At 45.7% G+C, this 21702-nt stretch overlaps 2 protein-coding genes across 2 annotated transcripts in view; one reads left to right on the top strand and one right to left on the bottom strand.

The window, feature by feature from the left end:
- HERPUD2 (HERPUD family member 2) overlaps positions 1-11090 on the bottom strand; it is a 52374-nt gene extending 41284 nt beyond the window's left edge. Inside the window, exons 1-2 of the mRNA XM_083188496.1 lie at positions 10935-11090; positions 2316-2684 (exon numbers count right to left, since the gene is read on the bottom strand). Of these exons, the coding sequence (XP_083044622.1) occupies positions 2316-2462 (147 nt within the window). The 5' untranslated portion in view covers positions 2463-2684; positions 10935-11090. The remainder of the gene's footprint in view (positions 1-2315; positions 2685-10934) is intronic.
- SEPTIN7 (septin 7) overlaps positions 1-21702 on the top strand; it is a 358518-nt gene that overhangs the window by 107381 nt on the left and 229435 nt on the right. The window lies entirely within an intron of this gene.

Raw genomic sequence — 21702 nt, 5'->3', positions numbered from 1 at the left:
CCGCAGTCAGAATTCGGGCTAAATATAAATATGTCCAAACGTTTTACATTTGCACTTGATTTATAATAGATAAACTTTACAATAATATCCACATTGAACATACATAGCTGCTTTTTTTCAATAGAAGAAACCTCCGAAGCCAAAAAATAAGCTTTTTAACCCCTTCCCGACATTGGCCCTTATTCTGATCGGGTCGGTAACGGCCGCATGCGGCCGTTCCGCCGATGTTTTCGCTCTGCGCATGTGCAGAGGGCACTCTGCGCATGTGCAGGCGAAATCGCCGCACACTTTTTTTGACCGCCGCAAAGGGGGCGGATAGGGGCGTGAGGGGCTACTTAGCCTCATTTCCCTATGCATACGCCCCGCGTTTCATGGGCGTTCCCATGCAAACGCGGGGCGTATGCATGGTAATGAGGCCATGACGCGCGTGTAGGGGGCGGGCAGCTGACATCGCCGGATGTCAGCTGCCCGCCCCAATACAAGATTTCACACGGACAAGTGTCCGTGTGGTCTTGTGTTGCGGGACCTGGTGGAGCGTGCGGCCCTGCATTCGATGTTCGGCGACCATCGAATGCAGGGGCTGCTCCCAAGGTGGAGGAGGCGTATCCCCGTCCACTTTCATACGGATCGCCACATATCCGCGTACGGACGGAGGTGGCGATCCGTACGCAAGGCGGGGATTCGTCTGTGCGGTCGGAGCCGCATATGCGGCTCCGGCCGCACCGATCAGAATAAGGGCCATTGCCTTTTATGGTAATTTTTTTTTTTTTTTTCCTCCTTGCGTTCAAATAAGCGTAACTTTTTTAATTTTCCGGCTATATAGACACATGAGGGCTTTTTTTTTGTGGGACAAGTTGTACTTTTTAATGGTACCATTTACTATACCGTATAATATTCTGGGGAATCAGGAAATAATTCAATGTGGGGTAAAAAGAAAAAAAAACGCAATTCCACAATTTTGCGCTGGTTACGGTTTTTTTGGAGTTCATAGTTCGTTTAAAATGATGGGTTATCTTTATTCTATGGGTCGTTACGATTCCGGTGATACCAAACTTATATAGTTTTCGTTACATTTTACCACTAAAAAAAAAAAATAGAAAATGTTACGGTTTTTCGAATTTGCGTCGCGTCGCCATGTTCTGCGGCTTATAACTTTTTTATTTTTCCACCTACGGACCTGGGTGAGGGCTCATTTTTTGCGGGCTGAAGTGTACTTTTTAATTAATACCATTATGGGATATGGGCGACTTTCTGATCTCTTTTAGCTATTTTTTTTTTGGGTAGGCGATGCGACCAAAAAACGTAGTTTTGGCGTTGGGGATTATTTTCCGTTTACGCCTTTAACCGTGCGGGATAACTAATGTTATATTTTAATAGATCGGACTTTTAGGAACGCGGCGATACCAAATATGTTTATTTTTTTTATTTTTTATTTATTTTTATTTGGGAAATGGGGAAAGGGGGGTGATTTGAACTTTTAATATTTTTTTATTTTTTTATTTTTTTTTTTTTTTAAACTTTATTTTTTTTTTTTTTTTACTTTTACTACAAGGCCCCCTAGTGTACTTGACCACTAGGGGGCGCGATCGCCTGTACTAGGTTCAGCCATAGAGCTCTATGGCTGAACGTAGTGATTTTATGCACTTCCTATTACATCCTGACTCAGGCAGGATATGATAGGTATGCAGACACGGCCAGCACAGGGGTCTACATTAGACCCCTGGCTACCATGGCAACCGATCGGCACCCTCCGATCTCGCTGCGGGGGGCCCCGATCGGCGCCGGAGGGGGGCGCCCCCCCTCCGATCAGCTATTTAAGCACTGCGGTCGCTTTGCCCGCGGTGCTTAAAGGGTTAAACGGCCACGATCGGCGAACTCGCCGCTCGTGGCCGTGAGAGCAGGGACCTGGCTGTAATATACAGCCATTACCTGCTCTCTTTCAAGCCAGCTCACTCCGTGAGCTGGCTTGATTCCCCCGCAACCGACATATGACGTAAATGTACGTCATATGTCGGGAAGGGGTTAAAGAAAATATATTACAATTAATAAAAATAAACAAACACATCTACCACATCTCTCTGCACGTTACATCTGTCCCACCTGCAGTTCACATGGTTTTGTCCATTAGCAAACCAACTGTGTTTTTAGAGTGAACCAGAATCAGGACCAAGATACGAATCAGGACAAATCAGACCTGTCCTTTTTAAACAATACCCAGATCGAACCGAATGGAGCTAATTTCATTACAGCCCACAGATTCTGCACAAACTAGTAAAAGGTCACAGGTATATAAAACTAGTACTAGAATTACTCACTGGTTTGCTGGGATAAACTTTTGAGAGGTGTGTCTTTAATTTTTCCACTGTCCAGTCTAGGAAGCAATTAATTGTTTGGTCATCATATTTCTGATTGGGAGCTTTAATGACCAGGGTCACTGGGTTGTCCACCATTGCTTGATCCATGGCAAGTTGAAAGAATTCCAGGCCAGGCCTATGGGTAAAACCCCAGCACTTCAAGAAAGTGGGAAGATCACATCACACCTGTGTTTTGGTCACATGGCTCTGGGTTTTCATGCACCCGACAATTAACGGCAAGCAGAGTAGAAGACTGTAGCACACACTGTGCAATAACGAGGCACTCGGGCAGTGTAGCGCTGCCCATTCAGAGAGCTTCCAAGGACAAACCTGTAAGGAAAGAAAATGTACTATCAGTACTGCAACTTTTGAGTGGATTATCATTTATGCAGAAATAAAATATTACCATGCTGGCTATTCATGGCCCAGCATCGTTTGTACCCAAACAAATATAGTAAATGTCCCAATCCTGGGAATCAGAAAGTCACAGGGTTACAGATAATCACTGCTACATTGTGAAACCAACATGGCTTTGCTTGCTATGCTTTGAGCTTGGCACCCAATTATATTCTACCTCAATACCAACATGAATGGTGAAAATCAGTTTACAAAAAAAATAAAATTGGAAAACTCATGCCGAGCTAGTCATGTGTATACATTTTCATGTCGACATTTTGACCCTGTTAACCTACTGCATTTCGATCTTTTGGGGTAGACCAATTGACTGTCTATCTAGACACTGTAGATCCATCAACCGGAACTACTAACACCAGAGTCATAGACATTATCTTGTCATTTCCCCTAAATTTGCACGTGAATATTAACTACAGATATAGAATTGCTTTCCATCTTGTGCCATCATATTGGTAATGGTAGTCTGAGTCCATGTAACAGGAGTAACCATTTGTTCACAAATGACAACCATTTTCAAAAGTTTGCGGTGAAAAAATAATGATTTTTTTTTAATAAGTCTGTCTGAGAGAACAGCTAGCTACTCATCTCAATTCATTTTACTTCCTTGCTGTCTCTAATCTGCCAGAATTTGTTTCAGAATGCCACTCACAGTAGCTAAGAAAATAAACCGAAGGAAGAATAATAATATACACATACATACATACATACATACATACATACATACACACACAATTACGAGACATTTTTTCAATCCCAAGATTCCTGAGATCCGGGAATTGGCATCCCTAAAAGAAAAACACCCCTTCCTCCACATTAACTTACTTGGGGGAGCGGGGCAGGCAGCAGCGGTGTAGCGGAGCCGCCAGGTCGGCAGCTTTGCGGAGGCGTGGGTGTGACACCGGGAGCTGTCGATCGGGCAGCAGCGGTGCGTTGCCTATGTTCAAGTCACACTATGCAGAGCCAGCAGTCAGGAACAGCAGGATAATGTCTGAGCGAGTACTCAGGTGCTGCCCGGCATCAGACTGCGCATGGAAGCTCCAATCTCGGGATTGAATTCCTGACCATTTTAAGGCCAAATCTCGTGATCCCAGCGATCCCAATCATGAGATTGCCCACTCTAGTACTGCCTCTCCACCATACAAAAAACAGGTCCACTATAGGAAAAGCCACAGTTAAAGCATGTGCTTCAAAACCCAAGAAAAAGAATGCGGTCAAGAAGTTGCATGATGCATTTGCTAAACGTTTATTGGCAGAATCTTTATCTAGGTCAACAGCAACAAGTAATAAAATAACTCATGCCATAATTACTGTAACTTTTATGAAAGGGATGACATTAATCGCCTGGCTCCTGGGCACAAAGACATTTTAACTATGAGAGATGGATATTTATTATTTATTTACAGTCTCTAATGTAGGGTACACACCAGGACGACCCGCTCATGATGCACATCGTGAGCGGGTCGTCAGTGTCTCGTCCAACCCGCTCACGGTGACGCGGGGGGGCACGACCCGCTCACGATGTGCACCGTGAGCGGGACCGATTCGATGGCGACCCGCACCCGGCTGTATGGTCATCATTGAGATCCTACCTGCAGCAGTCCCGCGCATCGGATCGGTATCAGTCCACACCAGGACAGAAAAGGGCCCAATCAGCACACAATCTACATCGAATTGGTCGGAATTGGATCTAGATTGAGGGGATCGGGCCCCAGTCGTCCTGGTGTGTACCCAGCATTATATAGCGCAGCAGATTCCGTTGTGCTTTACAATAGTAGACAGTGATAAAAATAAACTGGGTAGCAACAGACAGACTTGGAGGTAGGAGGGCCCTGCTGCAAGCTTACAATACATATAAATTACCATTCCAAAACCACAGATATTAAATATGGAGTTGGACTCCCCTTTATTAGTACACCAGTCCCTACATACATGGTGCAATCATTACATGCGTTTTGGTCTAGATCGCATGGCATGCAATTTGCGTGGGATGTGATCGGGACCTAGAACGTTTTGAACTGTGCAATGGGCTGTGTGTGAGAGCGTGCATCACACCCACAAAACACACCATGTATGGGCACCTTAACTGTTCATTTTGAATGATTATTACTTGGCAAAGGCGCATGGACCAACAGTTGCACATTTATGTACATTTCGGAATAAAGCCAGTCTGTTTGGAACAATCTTATTGTACTTTTATAGTGGTACAAATAAAATTTCCATTTACCACACTTTTCTTCCTATGTTTTTAATCCAACATAGTAATATAGAAATGTAAAAGTATTTGTAGAATACAGATCAGACAGTATAGGAATGCAACAGTCACTAGTACAACACTTTAGAGTTCTCTTTGGTTTATACAAACTCCCATGCAGACAAAAATTGAAAGGCAAACATCATCATATTTTGTGTGATATTACATTTCAGTCCATTGCAGAGAAGAGTTCATTGTCTGGCCTTTCCTGGGCTGCAGGGAGAAATCATTTTGAAGCTGTTGACATACTTCTGTGTTCCAGCTCTAATCTCTGAACTACGGTATTGTTCTGCTGTACAGCAGACGGTTTCCCACATTTACATTTTACCCCTCAAGACAATCTGAACAAAAAACATATCCCTTTCTCTTTGCTATCACATACACTGCTGAATGTGGCCAGCCTAGGATACTACAAAGTGCCGAATACAGCAGGGAATAGAAAAGCAGCATTCACCCTGCACAATGGGAGCCTATGGCAGTTGTACATGATGGCTGTAAGCATATTCATACATATATAGGAAAGATGGCTATACAGAAAAACCCTTTTAATGATTCTTCATCAGCTGCCATATACAAAAATGTTATGGTCCTGTTTTATCATCTTCTACAGTTTTATATGAATGGTCACTTCATCTGGGTTGCACATCAGCTGTAATCTGGAACTACTGTATAATATGCACTAAATTGGTTTGTCAGTTCTGTTTTAATGAGGGAGACTGAAAAATAGGGTATAGTATCAATTACTGACAGTCAGGATGCCGGCGTTAGTTTCTCTGACATTGGGATCCCGACTGTCAGGAGCCCAACAGGGGGGCGAGCGCATTGAAGCCCCTTGCAGGCTCTGAGAGAGCTGTGCTCACCACCTATTCTATTCTCCCTCTATCATAGCTTCCAACATGACCCTCTCCAGGAGGGACACATTGCTCTGCTCCTGCACTTTCCTCTTAATGTATGATTGCCATCACCTGTGTTGAAGCACCTTTCTTATCTATTAACCTGTTCAACACAGATGAAGGCAATCATGCATTAAGAGGAAAGTCCAGGAGCGGAGCATGGTGTCCCTCCTGGAGAGGGTCATGTTGGAGGGTCGTGGACCACCACAAGGGAATTTAGCCCATGTAAGTCAAGATTACGACTGTCGGGATTCCGATGTCAGAGAAACTGGCGGTAAGTCAGAAATGTCAGAATCACAACTGTCGGTGAGTCATCCAGCATCCTGAAAAATAGTAGCAAGCAGCAACACTAGGCTTTATCTAGGGCAGGGGTGGACTATTATTTCTGCTGGGGGACCGTTTTTAGTGAACATTTGAAGGTTACATGCAAACTATCTTGTACCCACTTTACCCATCATAAAATGTATAATAATGATGACAGCTGTGCTTAGTTGCAAGTGGGTGGGATAAGAATCCACATGCAGTCACACAGATATTTAGTATTTCACATTACCTTACCATAATGTAGTAAGAAGGCAGTAGAAAGGCTTCACTTAAAAACATGAACAGAATACATCAAGCTGTGGAACTGCTGGAAGTCTGGGGGAGAGATAAAGTCATTTTACAGACTGAAAAATGACAGATAAGTACCGATCAATCAGCCCTATCTCATTTTTCAAACAGTCTAAAATGACAGAAGCTGATTTGTTGGTACTTTATCCCTCTCCAAGATTTGATAAATATCCCCAATAGTTACTTTTAAAGGGTGGATCTTTGGGTCAGAACTCTTACTGTTGCCTCTGATAGGGGAAGGAGCCAAAAATGTGCACATACTGTGGCTGACGGCAGTTAGTCAGTGACAGCCGCACTGTACCATGAGACCAGATCCATCTTAACAGCAGTGTAGGCCACAGGCAAAGCAACGCATTTGGGGATCCTCCACACCCATTCACTGGGAAAAAAATCTAGAACAAAAAATCATAACATGCTCCTCCGTTAGTCCTGTTCCATCTCACCACCACTGTCAGCACTCTGATTGGTGGATAGTTCCAGCCATTCACCAATCAGCATGCTGACAGCCATGCAATATCTGGCTGCAGGCTGGAAGGCAGGTAAAGAATGCTGGACTCATGATTGGTTGATAGCTTCAGCCATCCACAAGTCAGCATGCTTTCAGTCAATCACTGTTCGACTTCAGGCTGGGAAGCAGGAAGAGAATGCAAGACAATCACAGCTACCGGGCAGCATTCTCTACTGCCTCTCAAGAGCTCAGGAGACAGATGCCCACAACCCAATCCCTCCCCAGATCGAAGGCCTCTAAAATTATTTGGGGGGCCTTCGGGTATCTGCTAATTGAGCCCATATGTTGAGATGGCCCTACATGAGACTGCTTGGGTAACAGCAGAGAACATACAAGTGCACCCGGCTGTTCTCCACCCTTCCCGAAATTGGTGCAATGATATGTGACTGGTTGGGTCACTTGCCATCGAGTGAGGCCTGCAAGACACATTTTTCCCACACCTAACCTATTGACCTAGTTATATTTGTAATGTAGGTGGTATCTTTAAGAATGATCATACCACTAAAAAAAAATGCTATTCAGAGTCCAAATGAAATCATTGTAGTACAGCCATAAAGAGAAATCAAAACCGATATAGTTTTCAAAAGTCTAGCCCAACAGTCAAGTAGCGACAAATCATTTATTAGTAGACTTACCTCAACACTTCCCATTGCCATAATCTGCTTATTACATTTGCTATCTGATATTGTACTTTAGACCATTCCACAAAGACATTTTGCTGCTTGTTTAGTAAACATAGACAAAAATTATAATGTGGATACTACTACCTTTTAGTGGCATATTAGAGAATACAGGGAGTGATTCAATCATAATTTTGCAACTGATCTCCATCTAAAGTGACGGGAGATCTTAAGGTGACATGCACTTTGCACCAAGCAGACCTGGTTTAGCTACGTAAAGAGCATAAACCCATCTAACTAATGGGCACGACGTGAAAGGTGATTTTCACACATTTCAGCTCACCACCACTGGAGGCTGCAAGCTGAAACGTGTACATCCATAGCTATTCACAACCGAACAGAGCATTGCCATTGGAAGTACTACAACCCCCCACCCACACATCCCAAACAATTTTATAGTAAGTGCATTATGTTAAAGAATCAGGGGGGGGGGGGGGGGGGACTCTCTTAGCAATTAAGCTTCTAAAAATTAAAAAAGCTAACCCTTCTTTCCTTCACTCAGGGGAAGGTGAAGTACTATGGTATATGGGGGTGTTAAGTACATTTGTGTTACCGGACTCCAAGAACGGGGCTGCTTTCAAGGATTCTGCCTCGGCTGTGACACATGCCAGCTTATTGGTGCAAATTGGATAGCCATGGGCAAGACAAATACCTACAACCAATGATTACGAATAATGTGATACCGCCCATACAAAGCATTCCATGCCACCTCGAAGGAAGCCAAGGCAGCCCGGTTCTTCAAAAAGTGTAAAGTTAATCTGCTAGAGCAGGCCTGGCCAACCTGTGGGTCCCCCGCTGTTGTAAAACTACATGTCGGAGAATACCATGCCATAGTTTTGCTATAAGGGAATGTTAAAACTGTGGCAAGACATGATATGATTTGTAGTTTCAAACCATCTGAAGAGTCACAGGTTGGCCAGGACTGTGCTAGAGCATAATAGACTGAAACCAAGAACCTTCACAGGGATGGTCTATTTAAACCATGAGTAATTTATTAACACACTAACACACACACACACCCCCCATGCATAATAATTTCTAGTTGCCATGCGATGCAGGAATAATAAAGTTAAACTTTTGGGAGTAAAATGCAAGACACAATAAATATGTCCCATAGACACATGAACAGTGGTGTAATGAGGGCGAGGCAAGTGGGGCTCATATCCTGGGTGCTGTTGCAGACTCTATAATGGGTGACGCATCTGTCCAGTTCATTGTACACCTGATGGAGTGTATGCAGCTGCCACCCGCCAGTACTGTAGAGCAGCAAATGCTGAGCTGGCAGCTGGTGTCTGTGCGGCCTGGCCAAAGGAGGGAAGAGAGGCCTTGATCCCCCTTTCCCCTTCCAGTTGCTTAGAGTCCAATCCTGGTGGGGATTAATCATCATCTCATTCCATCTGTGCGCTGATGCAGTTCTTGTGCGCTGATGCAGTTCTTTGACCAGGTAAGAGCATTGTAATACTGTATATTTGTCATCCACTGATACCACCCTCTCCTTTGTATCGCCCTCAGCCTGTCACCTTCTCTCTGGCATCACTCACTAATAGGTGTGCAACTGAGTTCCACCAACTGTAATGGTGAGGTGGAACTAGTTCAACCTCCACTTTGGCCCTGCACAGTAATTCTAACACAAAATCATTATAGTTTGCAGGAGGTGCCAAAAACTCAACCACTAGCTTGGTCTCTGCCTAATGGTGGTGGTGAGGGGGGTGATCAGGTGGCAGGGGGAAAGGAGTGCTCCCACCTATCCAGGGTCATTTTAAGCCCTGCTCACTACTTGTAACCACTCTCTCTGTTATTAACTACTTGTTTGCAGTCACTCTCTCCATGGCATCACCCACTATTTGTCACAGTCACTCTCCCTGGCATCACCCACTATTTGTCACAGTCACTCTCTCTGGCATCACCCACTACTTGTCGCAGTCACTCTCTCCCCGGTGTCACCCGCTACTTGTCGCAGTCACTCTCTCCCTGGTGTCACCGGCTACTTGTCGCAGTCACTCTCTCCCTGGTGTCACCGGCTACTTGTCGCAGTCACTCTCTCCATGCGTCACCCGCTACTTGTCGCAGTCACTCTCTCCATGCGTCACCCGCTACTTGTCGCAGTCACTCTCTCCATGCGTCACCCGCTACTTGTCGCAGTCACTCTCTCCATGCGTCACCCGCTACTTGTCGCAGTCACTCTCTCCATGCGTCACACGCTACTTGTCGCAGTCACTCTCTCCATGCGTCACCCGCTACTCGTTGCAGTCACTCTCTCCATGGTGTCACCCGCTACTCGTTGCAGTCACTCTCTCCATGGTGTCACCCGCTACTTGTTGCAGTCACTCTCTCCATGGTGTCACCCGCTACTCGTTACAGTCACTCTCTCCAAGGTGTCACCCGCTACTCGTTGCAGTCACTCTCTCCATGGTGTCACCCGCTACTCATTGCAGTTACTCTCTCCATGGTGTCACCCGCTACTCATTGCAGTCACTCTCTCCATGGTGTCACCCGCTACTTGTTGCAGTCACTCTCTCCATGGTGTCACCCGCTACTTGTTGCAGTCACTCTCCCCATGTGTCACCCACTACTTCTTGCAGTCAATCTCTCCCTGGCACCCCACATTACTTGTTGCAGTTACTCTCCCCCTGTTTTCACAAACTGCTTCTCTCAGTACTCTCTCCATGGCATGAGATCAAGTCCCCTCTTCAGGTGCACTCAAGCAGGGCATTTGAGATTTTTCCCTGGGTGCCAAAAACCCCACTTATGCCTATCCACAAATACGCCCGCATTTTTAGTTATACAATAATATGCTGTATTATTGTGATTGCAGTGCAAATGATGTAGACACAGGGAGACATTATTTTAGTCATGTACTACATTACAGCATACCACTTTTATGCAGCCAATACATATTACAAATGGGGATGTCAACACAATGCTCAGGCTGACAGATAATGCAGTGTGAGGAACATGCACATAAATGTTATGGTATGTTCATGTTTACTAATAGTTAATAGGGGTGCCTCTGAAGGTATGCTCTTGTTATTGTTAGTACAGTAATGCAGCTATTTCTATTAAACGCTGCTGCCTATTGTTATGTTGTGACTGGCTATTTTTATTAACCGTGCTGCAATGCCTTCTGTAGTAATCACATTATTTATGTACTGTGTGCTATAGTGTCTTGCTGTGTTTGTTATTAGTAGCGTTACACGCTGCTGTCAGTGCTGTTTTTATTACCTTAAGGTGGTAGTGGAGGTGTGCTGACACACAGAGCGCCCCCTCCCCCTGCTGCTGTTGTCCCCGCTGTCAGCAGCTCAGGGTCTCTGCCCCGGACACAGCTGTACAAACTGGGAGGACCTGTGGACGAGCGCCGGATAACGGAATGACGTCACCAGTCCACGCCCCCGGCACGGCTGTCTGTGCCGGACATGAAGCGTACGCACGCAGACAAGTCACCTCCTCCCGGATCACTGTCTGTCACACACAGGCAGGCGGCGCCCGTGCAGGGTTTCTCAACGTGGCTGTGCCTGGCCTCAGAGTCAGTGGTGATTATACAGGAAACCGCAAGGAGGCAGCAGCAACTCGCTAACAGTGTGAGCGTCTGAGCGAGTTATCACGAGTTTGGAATTGCGGGAGGAGGCGTCAACGGAGAAATAAAAAAAAATTATAAAAAGGTGTTAACAAAGCCAAAGTAGAAACTCCCGGTGGGACCCACTACCTGTGGGCCCAATCTGACCTATTCCTCCTCCATTTATCAGGATCCATAATCTATCCCATGGTTTTCAACCTCGGTCCTCACGTACCTACCCCCAACAGTTCACTTTTTTCAGGTCTCCACAAAGAATCACAGGTGAAATAATTAGATCCACCTGTGATCTTTTAAAATGTGTCAGTGAATAATGAGTGCATCTGTACACCTGCCGGGGGGGAGGAGGGGGTTTGAGAAGCACTGCATACCTTCCTTGAGGACCGAGGTTGAGAAGCACTGCATACAGGGGCTGTCTGGCAACTTTCAGCCTGGGGGGCAACACAAGCAAGTGGCCCATCGCCATCGTTTCACCACCCTATCCTCTCCCGTCTAGTATGCAGCAAGGATTAAACAATCCTTCCCCACACACACACATACAACAGAAACGGGGAAAGTGTGCGCCGAATGCGCGTTACAAAAATTTACACTGTGATGCCCATTACACCTAAAGCCAACACTGTAATGCTAATTACACATAATGCCACACACCGTAATGCCCATTACACATAATGTCACACACACCGTAATGCCCATTACACCTAAAGCCATCACTGTAATGCTAATTACACATAATGCCCCACACCGTAATGCCCATTACACATAAAGCCATCACAGACGTAATGCCAATTAAAGATAACGCCACACCGTAATGCCCAAACATAATGCCACACACCGTAATGCCCATTACACATAATGCCAACACCGTAATGCCCATTACACATAAAGCCAACACTGTAATGCCCATTATACATAAAGCCATCACCGTAATGCCAATTAAACATAATGCCACACACCGTAATGCCCATCAAACATAATGCCACACCGTAATGCCCATTACACATAATGCCACACCTTAATGCCAATTACATATAATGCCACACACCGAAATGCCCATTACACATAATGCCAACACCATAATGCCCATTACACATAAAGCCATCACCGTAATGCCCATTAAACATAATGCCACACACCGTAATGGCCATTACACATAATGCCACACCTTAATGCCAATTACATATAATGCCACACACCGAAATGCCCATTACACATAATGCCAACACCGTAATGCCCATTACACATAATGCCATCACTATAATACCCATTACACATAATACCAGCAACGTAATGCCCATAAAACATAATGGCAATACCATAATGCCCATTAAACTAAATAATTATACCATATAAATGCTGCTTACCTATATCGCTTGGTGCCAGGGGTTACCTGCTTCTTGCCAGGTGTTTCATTCTTGCCATGGGGATTTTTTGCAGGGGGGAGCCAGGGTACATGCTCGTTGCCAAGGGGATCCATTTAAATCATACTTGCCTAGTTTTGAAAACTAGTTTCAGGGAGATTTTAGCTGCTAGTGGAATGCTCCATGCCGCTGAGAGCGTGAGTCATGATCCGCCCAGGGGGTGTGTCTAACTCCACCTATAGACGTACCTATTGCCACTAGGGGGTGTGCCCTACAGTAGCAGAAGAAAACTCAAAAACTCTGGGCCTGATTCAGATGTCGATGCTGCTGTATGCAACACTGCATTATATGTTTTAAAGAAAATATTTCTGCCTCTCTTGCTGCCTATCCTGAGACAAAGGGCCTTATTTTGGTTCATTCTTTCTGACAAAATCCTTCTTAGATGGACAAAACCATGTGCACTGCAGGGGGGGGCAGATGTAACTTGTGCAGAGAGAATTAGATTTGGGTGAGTAATTTTGTTTCTGTGCAGGGAAAATACTGACTGCTTTATTTTTACACTGCAATATAGATCTCACTTTGAAGTAAAACCCCACCCAAATCTAATTCTCTCTGCACATGTTACATCTGCCCCACCTGCAGTGCACATGGTTTTGCCCATCTAAGAAGGATTTTGTCAGAAAGAATGAACCAAAATAAGGCCCAAAGAGAGAAGTAAAGAGAGACCGAGAATGCATGTGTAATGCTCAGTGTCCTGTTTTCAAGCAATATATTGCTCAATGTCTCCTTTTCATCAGCGACCAGAGATGATCGCTGATGAGAAGGAGAAACTGGGGGAAACTGGGGGGAAACAGCTGACTGCCGGGGAAAGCGCTGGTGGCAGGAGCATGCTCCTGCGACAAGCGACCATTGCAGGGCTGGCCACGGGAGCGCGTTCCCGGCAATTTATCGCCCATAGCACATGAAATCACTGGCAATATGGTCGCTCAGCGACCATATTGCCAGCGGTATGTGCGAAATATCGCCCCCTGTGTACACAGCTTAAGAGACAGAGGGGCGGAGTGTGTGAGACAGAGGTGGGAGAGAGAGTGGGAATGTGTGTGAGAGGGAGAGTGTAAGGAATGAAAAGAGAGAGTTTGTGAGAGAGTGTGAGGGAGAAAGGGCGACCATTTGCATGCGCCATCAGTGGCGTAAGGTCCTTGACCGGAGGCAAGATAAATGTTGGTCTACCACAGTCCCCTCACCAATGTATACAGTATCTATATACACACATAGACACCTCTGTCATTCAATAAAAACACACACCTCTGTCCCACTGATGTGTCACAGCTCCCGATGTGTGTCCCATCAAGAGGGGGCTTGTGGGTCGTCTGGCTACTGTGAGAGGTGGCTTGCGGGTCGTCTGGCTCCTGTTAGAGGTGGTATGTGGGTCGGCTGTTAAAAAATGTAAAACTAAAATCACCTAAAAGACAGAGGGGCACATTCATTAGTGATCACTCTAAATCCGCCACTGCCACTCAACACAAACACATGCACCTTTTTCACTCAGACACATGCACACCTCTTTCAGTTAACATGTCCATGCACACACACACATCATTCTATCACTTAAAAACTCTCAAAACCCCTCACTTAAAAACACCACATACCTGTTTCACTAAAAACACACATGCACATACACCTTTCACTGCACACACACAGGGTAGTATTCAATGCGGCCGGCGAGGGGGTTAAACAGTGAGGATCGCAGAAAACCAGCGATCATCCCTGTTTAAATCCCTCACCAGCCGCTTGCCCTATTCAATGTTCTGGGGGAATCCTCACCATCACAGGACGGGGAGGATTCCCCCAAACAGCGAGACCCGCGGCTAATGCAGTGAACCCGCTGTATATAGCCGTGAGTCTCGCTGCTTCTGCAGCCACATACGCCAATTCCCCCTCACTCAAAAAACGGAGCGAGGGGGAATTGGCGTATGAGGGGGGTGAGTTTAATACTGACAGGGTGAGTGGTGACAGCGAGCAGGAAGCCCTGCTCGCTGTCGCCGCTTGCCCACAGCATTGAATACATCCCACACACCTCTGTCACTTTAAAAAACATACATACACCTCAATCACTTATAAACATCAATCACAGGCCTCTTAAAAAAACAAAAAAAACGTGCAGAACATATATAGTACCATTATATTACACACATCCCCCATATTACAGCCAATACATTATGCACACCAGCCCCCCCATATTACAGCCTGTCCACATAACCATAACATTATATTACATTATCAGAATCAGAATCAGAATCAGAATCAACTTTATTGGCCATGTGTGCTTGCGCACACTAGGAATTTTTTGTGGATTACAGTGCAGCATCAGCAGGGATGAAATGGGGGGGGGGGGGGGGGGGGAACGACGACACGTTACATGCATACCATTGAGACATTTTACACATTCCATTGAGACATTAAACGCATTACATTGAGAGCATTAAGACATCACTTGCGGGGATCACATGCCTGCCACGCCGCACAGCGCCTATGCAGCCCCCTGCCCCCCCCACACACACACACTGATATATTATACACCCTCCCCCCCACACTGTGATGCATCATACACCCTCCCCCCCAAACACTGTGATACATTATACACTCCCCCCCTAAACACTGTGATACATTATACACCCCCCCACACACACACACACTGTGATACATTATACACCCTTCCCCTCCCCCTTTGCATTAAATTATACACACACACACATTATACACAGCCTCCCTCTCCCCAGTACACACTCACATGTCTGTGTTGCTCCTTCCTGGGAGGAGCAGGGACTTCCTGGTGAAGGTCTGAGGGAGGCAGCATAGGAGCAGGGACAGAGAGCAGGGCTGGCCTGATGGATGGAGCCTGAGCCTCCTGCCGTGCTCAGTGTTTGTGGAGGGCGGGGCCAGCCTCCGGGAAGTAGCAGAGGCAAGCCCTGGCTGTCAGCTCTCTGCTCCTCCCGAGAGTCCCGCTCCCGATGCACAGCCCATACTTGCCGCGGATTGCGTCATTTAGCCCCGCCCCCTCCCCGCGGACCCGCGAAAGTCATAGTTTTTAGACCGCGGGGAGAGGGGGAGCCGGGGCTGTAGGGAAATGTGGGAGACTTGCCCCCCTTCCCGGGGGACCGGGAGGGGGACCCGATTTGCGGGACCCTCCCGGCCATTCCGGGAGGGTAGGCAAGTATGGCACAGCCTCAGCTCAGAGTGACATCCTGCACTGTCTGCAGCTCGGCCACCCAACCCCGCGGTGGCCTGCTGCGATGTGCTGAGCTCTCTGCTAGCCCCGCCCACCACCATTTCCGGACGCGCAACTGTAAAAATCGGGAGAGTAGGCAAGCCTGATTTAAATAGCGCGCCAGCGCTACCCGAATCCGCAGTTCCGGGTAGAGCTGGCCGCACTGTTCTCTTCAGTTCTGACAGTCACTAGAGGTATAGCAGTACCTCTAGTGACTATCTCCTATAAGGTGGCGGCCATTTTTGGAGAGGCCGTCACCTTACATTCGTGCGGCCAGGAACAGCTTGTGCTGAACACACGGAGGTGGCCGGCGGCTGCGGCGGTGATGGCTGGGCTGCGGCGGCGTGTGCAAGATGCACACAGCGGCCCAGCCAGTAGATAGTCATGCCAGCCTGGGGGGCATGTGGCACTCTGCCCCCCGGCCCAGCCCGCCTCTGACTGCATACCTTCCAACTTGTGAAACTAGCACTTCGGATGGTACTTGTGTAGTTTCACGGCGGCAGGGAAATTGCATTGCATTGCATGTGATCACGTGCGATGGTACTCTTGTAGTTTCAAGTTTCCCCTGCCCACGCATCGCACCGCATGTGATCTGATTGCATGCAATGTGATTTAGCACACCCCCACTATCCACGCCACCCGAAAGCATGGCTAGCATAGTGAGCCCTGCGAGGGGACGCGGTACGTGTCCTCCCGACCTGTTCATACCCCAACTATCCACGTCGGCGTGGAGTTGATTTTATAAAGTGTGGTGAGCCACCGAGTCTGAAGCATGGAGAGCAGGCGATGAAAACGAGACCACGCTTTGGGCGCGGAGGCTCGCTGCACTCGCCACACTTTATAAAATCAACTCCACGCCGACGTGGATAGTGGGGGTATGAACAGGTCGGGAGGACGTGTACCGCGTCCCCTCGCAGGGCACACTATGCTTGCCACGCTTCAGGGTCGCATGGATAGTGGGGGTGTGCTAAATCGCATGCGGTCCGATCGCATGCGATGCAGGCAGGGGAAACTTGAAACTACAAAAGTACCATCACATGCGATGCGAATTCCCTGCCGCAACAAGTCGGACCGGTTTATGGGGGCCTTTACCATTAGCAATCTTAATAGCATTGGTTATACTTTGTGGTAACATTATCTTGGAATCCCTAACAGCCATCAATTCATGTATTTTGGGAGTGATATATTCCCAATGTTCTTGATTCAGAGGACATTCTCATGTGAGATAAAAGAAGATCACAAGCTCTGTATTACATCTCACACAGGAAATCATCTCAAATAAAAATGTACAAAATGTATCCAATTTGATGTATTATGTGATTATTGTTATTTGGGTATTTATGTAACAAATTGGTCCATTGGACAAGATTAGCCCACCAAGCTATTGGTTTTAAGACATAATGGGTGAACTGTAATAGGGTGAGATAATCAGAAGTTAGATATTTGGTAAGAAATCTTCAGTTTACAGCGGCAATCATTTACGCTGCAAAATCAATCTCTCACTTTCTGATTCTCTCCCCTATTACATTTCACCCAATGTATCCAGTATCTTAAGGCTCTACCCATACCACCCAAGTTTCATTTTAGTTTTGTGATCCCAATAGGCAAGATATCTCATGGGGATTTAGCAGCCATTTTTCTAATTAATGCAAAATAATTACAATTGAGAAATACGTTGAAGCGCAATATTGGTATAATGTTTTGTGTGTGCATGTGTGTGTGTATATATATATATATATATATATATATATATATATATATATATAGACACTATACAAAATGTAATGAGGCTGGGACCCGGCCGCAATTCGGCCTCAATGTAATCGGCCTCCCGGGAAACTTCCCGGTCATTTTAATGGCAAATCCGCCCCTGTATAATATATATATATATATATATATATATATATATATATATATATATATATATATATATATATATATACATATATATACAGTATATCCACACATGCATCATATTTGTTTTACCTGCAACTTGCCTGCAGACAACTAGGATGAACTTACACCCCTGACCCCTCACATATATTTTGTTTTACCCACAGCCTTGATTCTCAGTGGATAGAAAAATACTAGGGGGCATATTTATTGACATGTGTTTTCAATGGTAAAAGCAGCCCCTGTTATACTACTTTCAGACCGCAAATGCCGTGTCGCACACGGGATTAGGACACAGGTCCCATCCCCAGAGCAACACGGCATATGCGGTCTGAAAGTTCCGACATGGCATATTGCTGAGTCGGTGACGTCACATGGGGTGGAGCTGGGCGGCGGCGCGTCATCGGGGGCTTAGGAGGAGGCAATACTTGGAGCTGACAGTGCTGCCTCCTCCATACTGTGAATGGGACACGGGTCGCTCGACCCAGGCTTCACACTGCACTTGACACGGGTCATAGCCGTGTTCAACCCTGGTCATTATCAGGGTTGAACACCTGTGTTACCCGACCCGTGGTGGCCTTTTCAGACCGCACCTTGACCCATGTTGGGGCCGCAAGAACCCGGCAATAACCCGGGTCTAGAGTGCAGTCTGAAAGCGGTATTATTAAATACACTTTCCTGAGCATGGCCGCGATCGCTCTTTACATAGCATTAGTCACTGTAACCCATGGGATACATTTTGCATCATTGATCAGGAGAGGGATCAGACGATTGCCTCCTCAACATTAGCGGCCACATGGTCAGAATTCTATGTCCGAATCTTAAAAGAAAAGTGATTGCATAAGCAATCAGCTTCTTTTCTACACTTTGCAGCACAGGGACAGACTCTTATTGAAGCACATATCCCTGCTGGTGTTTTTGAACACATTGCCCCTATAATTTATTTCTTCTTTCTTGTTGCAGCATTATGTATTGAGAAGAAATGATAATTATTGGGATTGGTATGAGATTATAAATATGCCCCTAACCCAATCCCAATTTTATAATAAATGCTGTTCAGAAGCTAATTAAATATGCATAAACCTGCATTGGTCCCAGCAAAGCTCTGAAAAATTCTTGTATGTATCTATTTATGCACAAATCCTCCCCATGAGATACATGTTTAATTTGATCTGCTAATGATTTGCATTTTTGCTGCATCATAAAACAAGTAGTGATCAGTTATTCTTCTGTATTTGCAATACCAAAGTTAAAATGACCCTACATTATCTTTCACTTGCTATAAAATGCCATGAAAAATTAATATAGAAATATGCATTTTGTTTAAGTGTCTCTGTTCATAGTGCTGCTTTTGTCTAAAGCCATCATAACATTTTTTTCTATGTGTTTAAGTGACTCTTTTTGGTTTGCACATGAGTACATCAAAAGCTTGTCAGCAATGTGGCAAATTGTATTACTTAAAGATTTTTCTCCCCAGATCAGGACTGGTTTAAACATGATGGAATCCAAAATTAGAGTCTGATTCTGGAACAAATATTTGCTCAAATTTGCTCAAAAAAAGTTTTTAAAACTGCGCCTGAATCTAAGTCGCTAAAAAGTAACACATTGGATGTGCCTCGTATTGTGGGGCTAATTCAGATCTGTTTTCACAGCTGTGAATTTGCACGGCGGCTGATTATCAATAAACTGCACATTTGTAAGGCCCATTTTACGCATGCCGTCCTGCTATGAAATCCTGCTTTTTCGATTCGCACACTGGTCGCAAGGTGATTGATAGGAAGAAAGCCTCTGGGGGCTCGAAAGCGGCTGTTTAGTGAGAGTGATAAGAGAAATGCAGGCATGACTATGAAAACGCTGGGAGTGTTGCAGTGGCGTAAGTTCGTCCCAGTTGCCCGGAGGCAAGATAAATATTGGTGCCCCCCCAAACACACACACCATCTTATATAAATATATGTATGCATGTGTGTATGTTATGGATTATTATGTTAAGAATAAAGAGTGTGACCTCTATGGTCCTGCTAGGAGGAGGAGTCAGCCACAGAAGCAATATCAATGGCTTTCAATTAACTGATTCAAACTCCCAGGGGAGGAGAGGTGCCCCCTTGGGAGCAGGAGCCCGGTGGCAGATGACTCCATTGCCTCCCAGAGTTCTGCCTCTGAGTGTTCGGGAAAACACTAGGCGTGCCTGAGCATTTTAGGGGAGGGTCATGTCAGCTCCAGGCCGGAAATGCCTTTTTTCATCTCACCACCGAGTAAGTCTCTGCTTAGTCCGAGCCTGCTATTAGTTGTGGCCAGTGTAAAAACCAGTCAGTGGTGAGTCTGTACAATGGTTTATGGCAGTGGTTCCCAAACTTCTTTGGTTTAAGGCACCCTTTGGGTCTCCATGATTTCATCAAGGCACCCTTAAGCCAAAATAATAACCGAACGGTCCATAGGTATTTCTGAGAGTAGCCCTATTTCCTATGACCGATCCGCGAGTCTAATACCGTGATGTAGTATTCAGAGCTGCCGATAAAGGCTATGGCCTCGTTGTCCAAGACGTAACTACATATATAAAGGAGTGCGACAGGCAACTAACAGATAGCAGTGTATATGAATTGCTGAACAGTGACCTGACTGATGTGTACAAAAAGGAACTTGATCTCCTCCTGTCAGCCGCGTTAAGAAAGGGATTCATCACTGAGCAACTTCAGCGTGCCCTTACACAAGACCATCCCTCTGTACCAATCTTTTTCACCCTCCCGAAAATACACAAGAACATGATAGACCCTCCTGGGTTTCCTATCATTTCAGCACAGAATTCAATCTTTCAACCGATCTCCCAGTTTCTAGACAGCATCTTGCAGCCAATGATCCGTGATCAACCAACTTATATCAAAGATACGACAGACTTTTTAAACATCTTAAAACAAACTCCTCAAGTACCATCTGACACCTTGTTATGTGTCATGGATGTAAATATCTTGTACACAAGCATACCCCACGAAGACGGTTTGCAAGACTTTTTAACCAATAACAACATGCAATCGCTAGATATAGAGCTGTTCCTGAATTTACTGAATTTACTTCGAATGACACTCACCAAAAATGATTTCCTTTTTAATGGAAATTTTTTTAAACAGCTGTCCGGGTGCTCCATTAAAGTCAATTATAAGGCGAACCATCTTAAACACCTTCATACTGTACATGAGGCTTAGGGCAGACCCGTCGTAACGGGCATTCCATCTTTCACACCTTACCACACTACCCCTAAACATGCCTTGTAGCACATGATATGATCTGTTGAGATACCTGTGTGTAAAACTAGAGGGTACCTCACTGAAGAGGGTCCAACAGGATGACAGCACCTTCCCATTCCCCATACGCTGATTTCTAATATGCTGCTTTCTTATATTTCTTATATGCTGAGCTCCGCCATCTCTAGATGCTAACCCCTATTTAATACTGGGCCATAACATTATGCACTGTAACATTATGTACTAGATACAGCCTACAACATTATAGGAACCCCCTTCTCTTTAACTGACATCTTAATATCACTCACACTGGAACATATATGCTCACAATCACGTAGAACAGTATATCTGACACAATACACCTAACACATTGTACATGTCTTGTAATTTATGATGAGTGATTTTTAATCTTCTATGTTCACATTTATTCTTTCATAACTGTATATGGCGTGCTCCTGCGGCCGCCGGCATTGGCGGATTCAGGGGGGCACCCGGGCACGTGCCCCCCTGACATTTTTTTGTAGATGAGGAACAGGGCTTTCCAACGAGCCCAGCCCCATGTCTTTAGCCCCCTGGGAACCGGCGATATCTCTCCTTGAGAAAGACCTCAGCAGATGTAGAAAGGCGTCAGGGGGGCCCGGGAACTTTGAGTGGACAGCAA

Source organism: Crinia signifera, chromosome 5 (genome assembly GCF_055691185.1).
Source record: "Crinia signifera chromosome 5, ASM5569118v1, whole genome shotgun sequence".
Taxonomy (NCBI): Eukaryota; Metazoa; Chordata; class Amphibia; order Anura; family Myobatrachidae; genus Crinia; species Crinia signifera.
The sequence above is the reverse complement of the archived record's forward strand: the minus strand, read 5'-3'. Positions and strand labels throughout refer to the sequence as shown.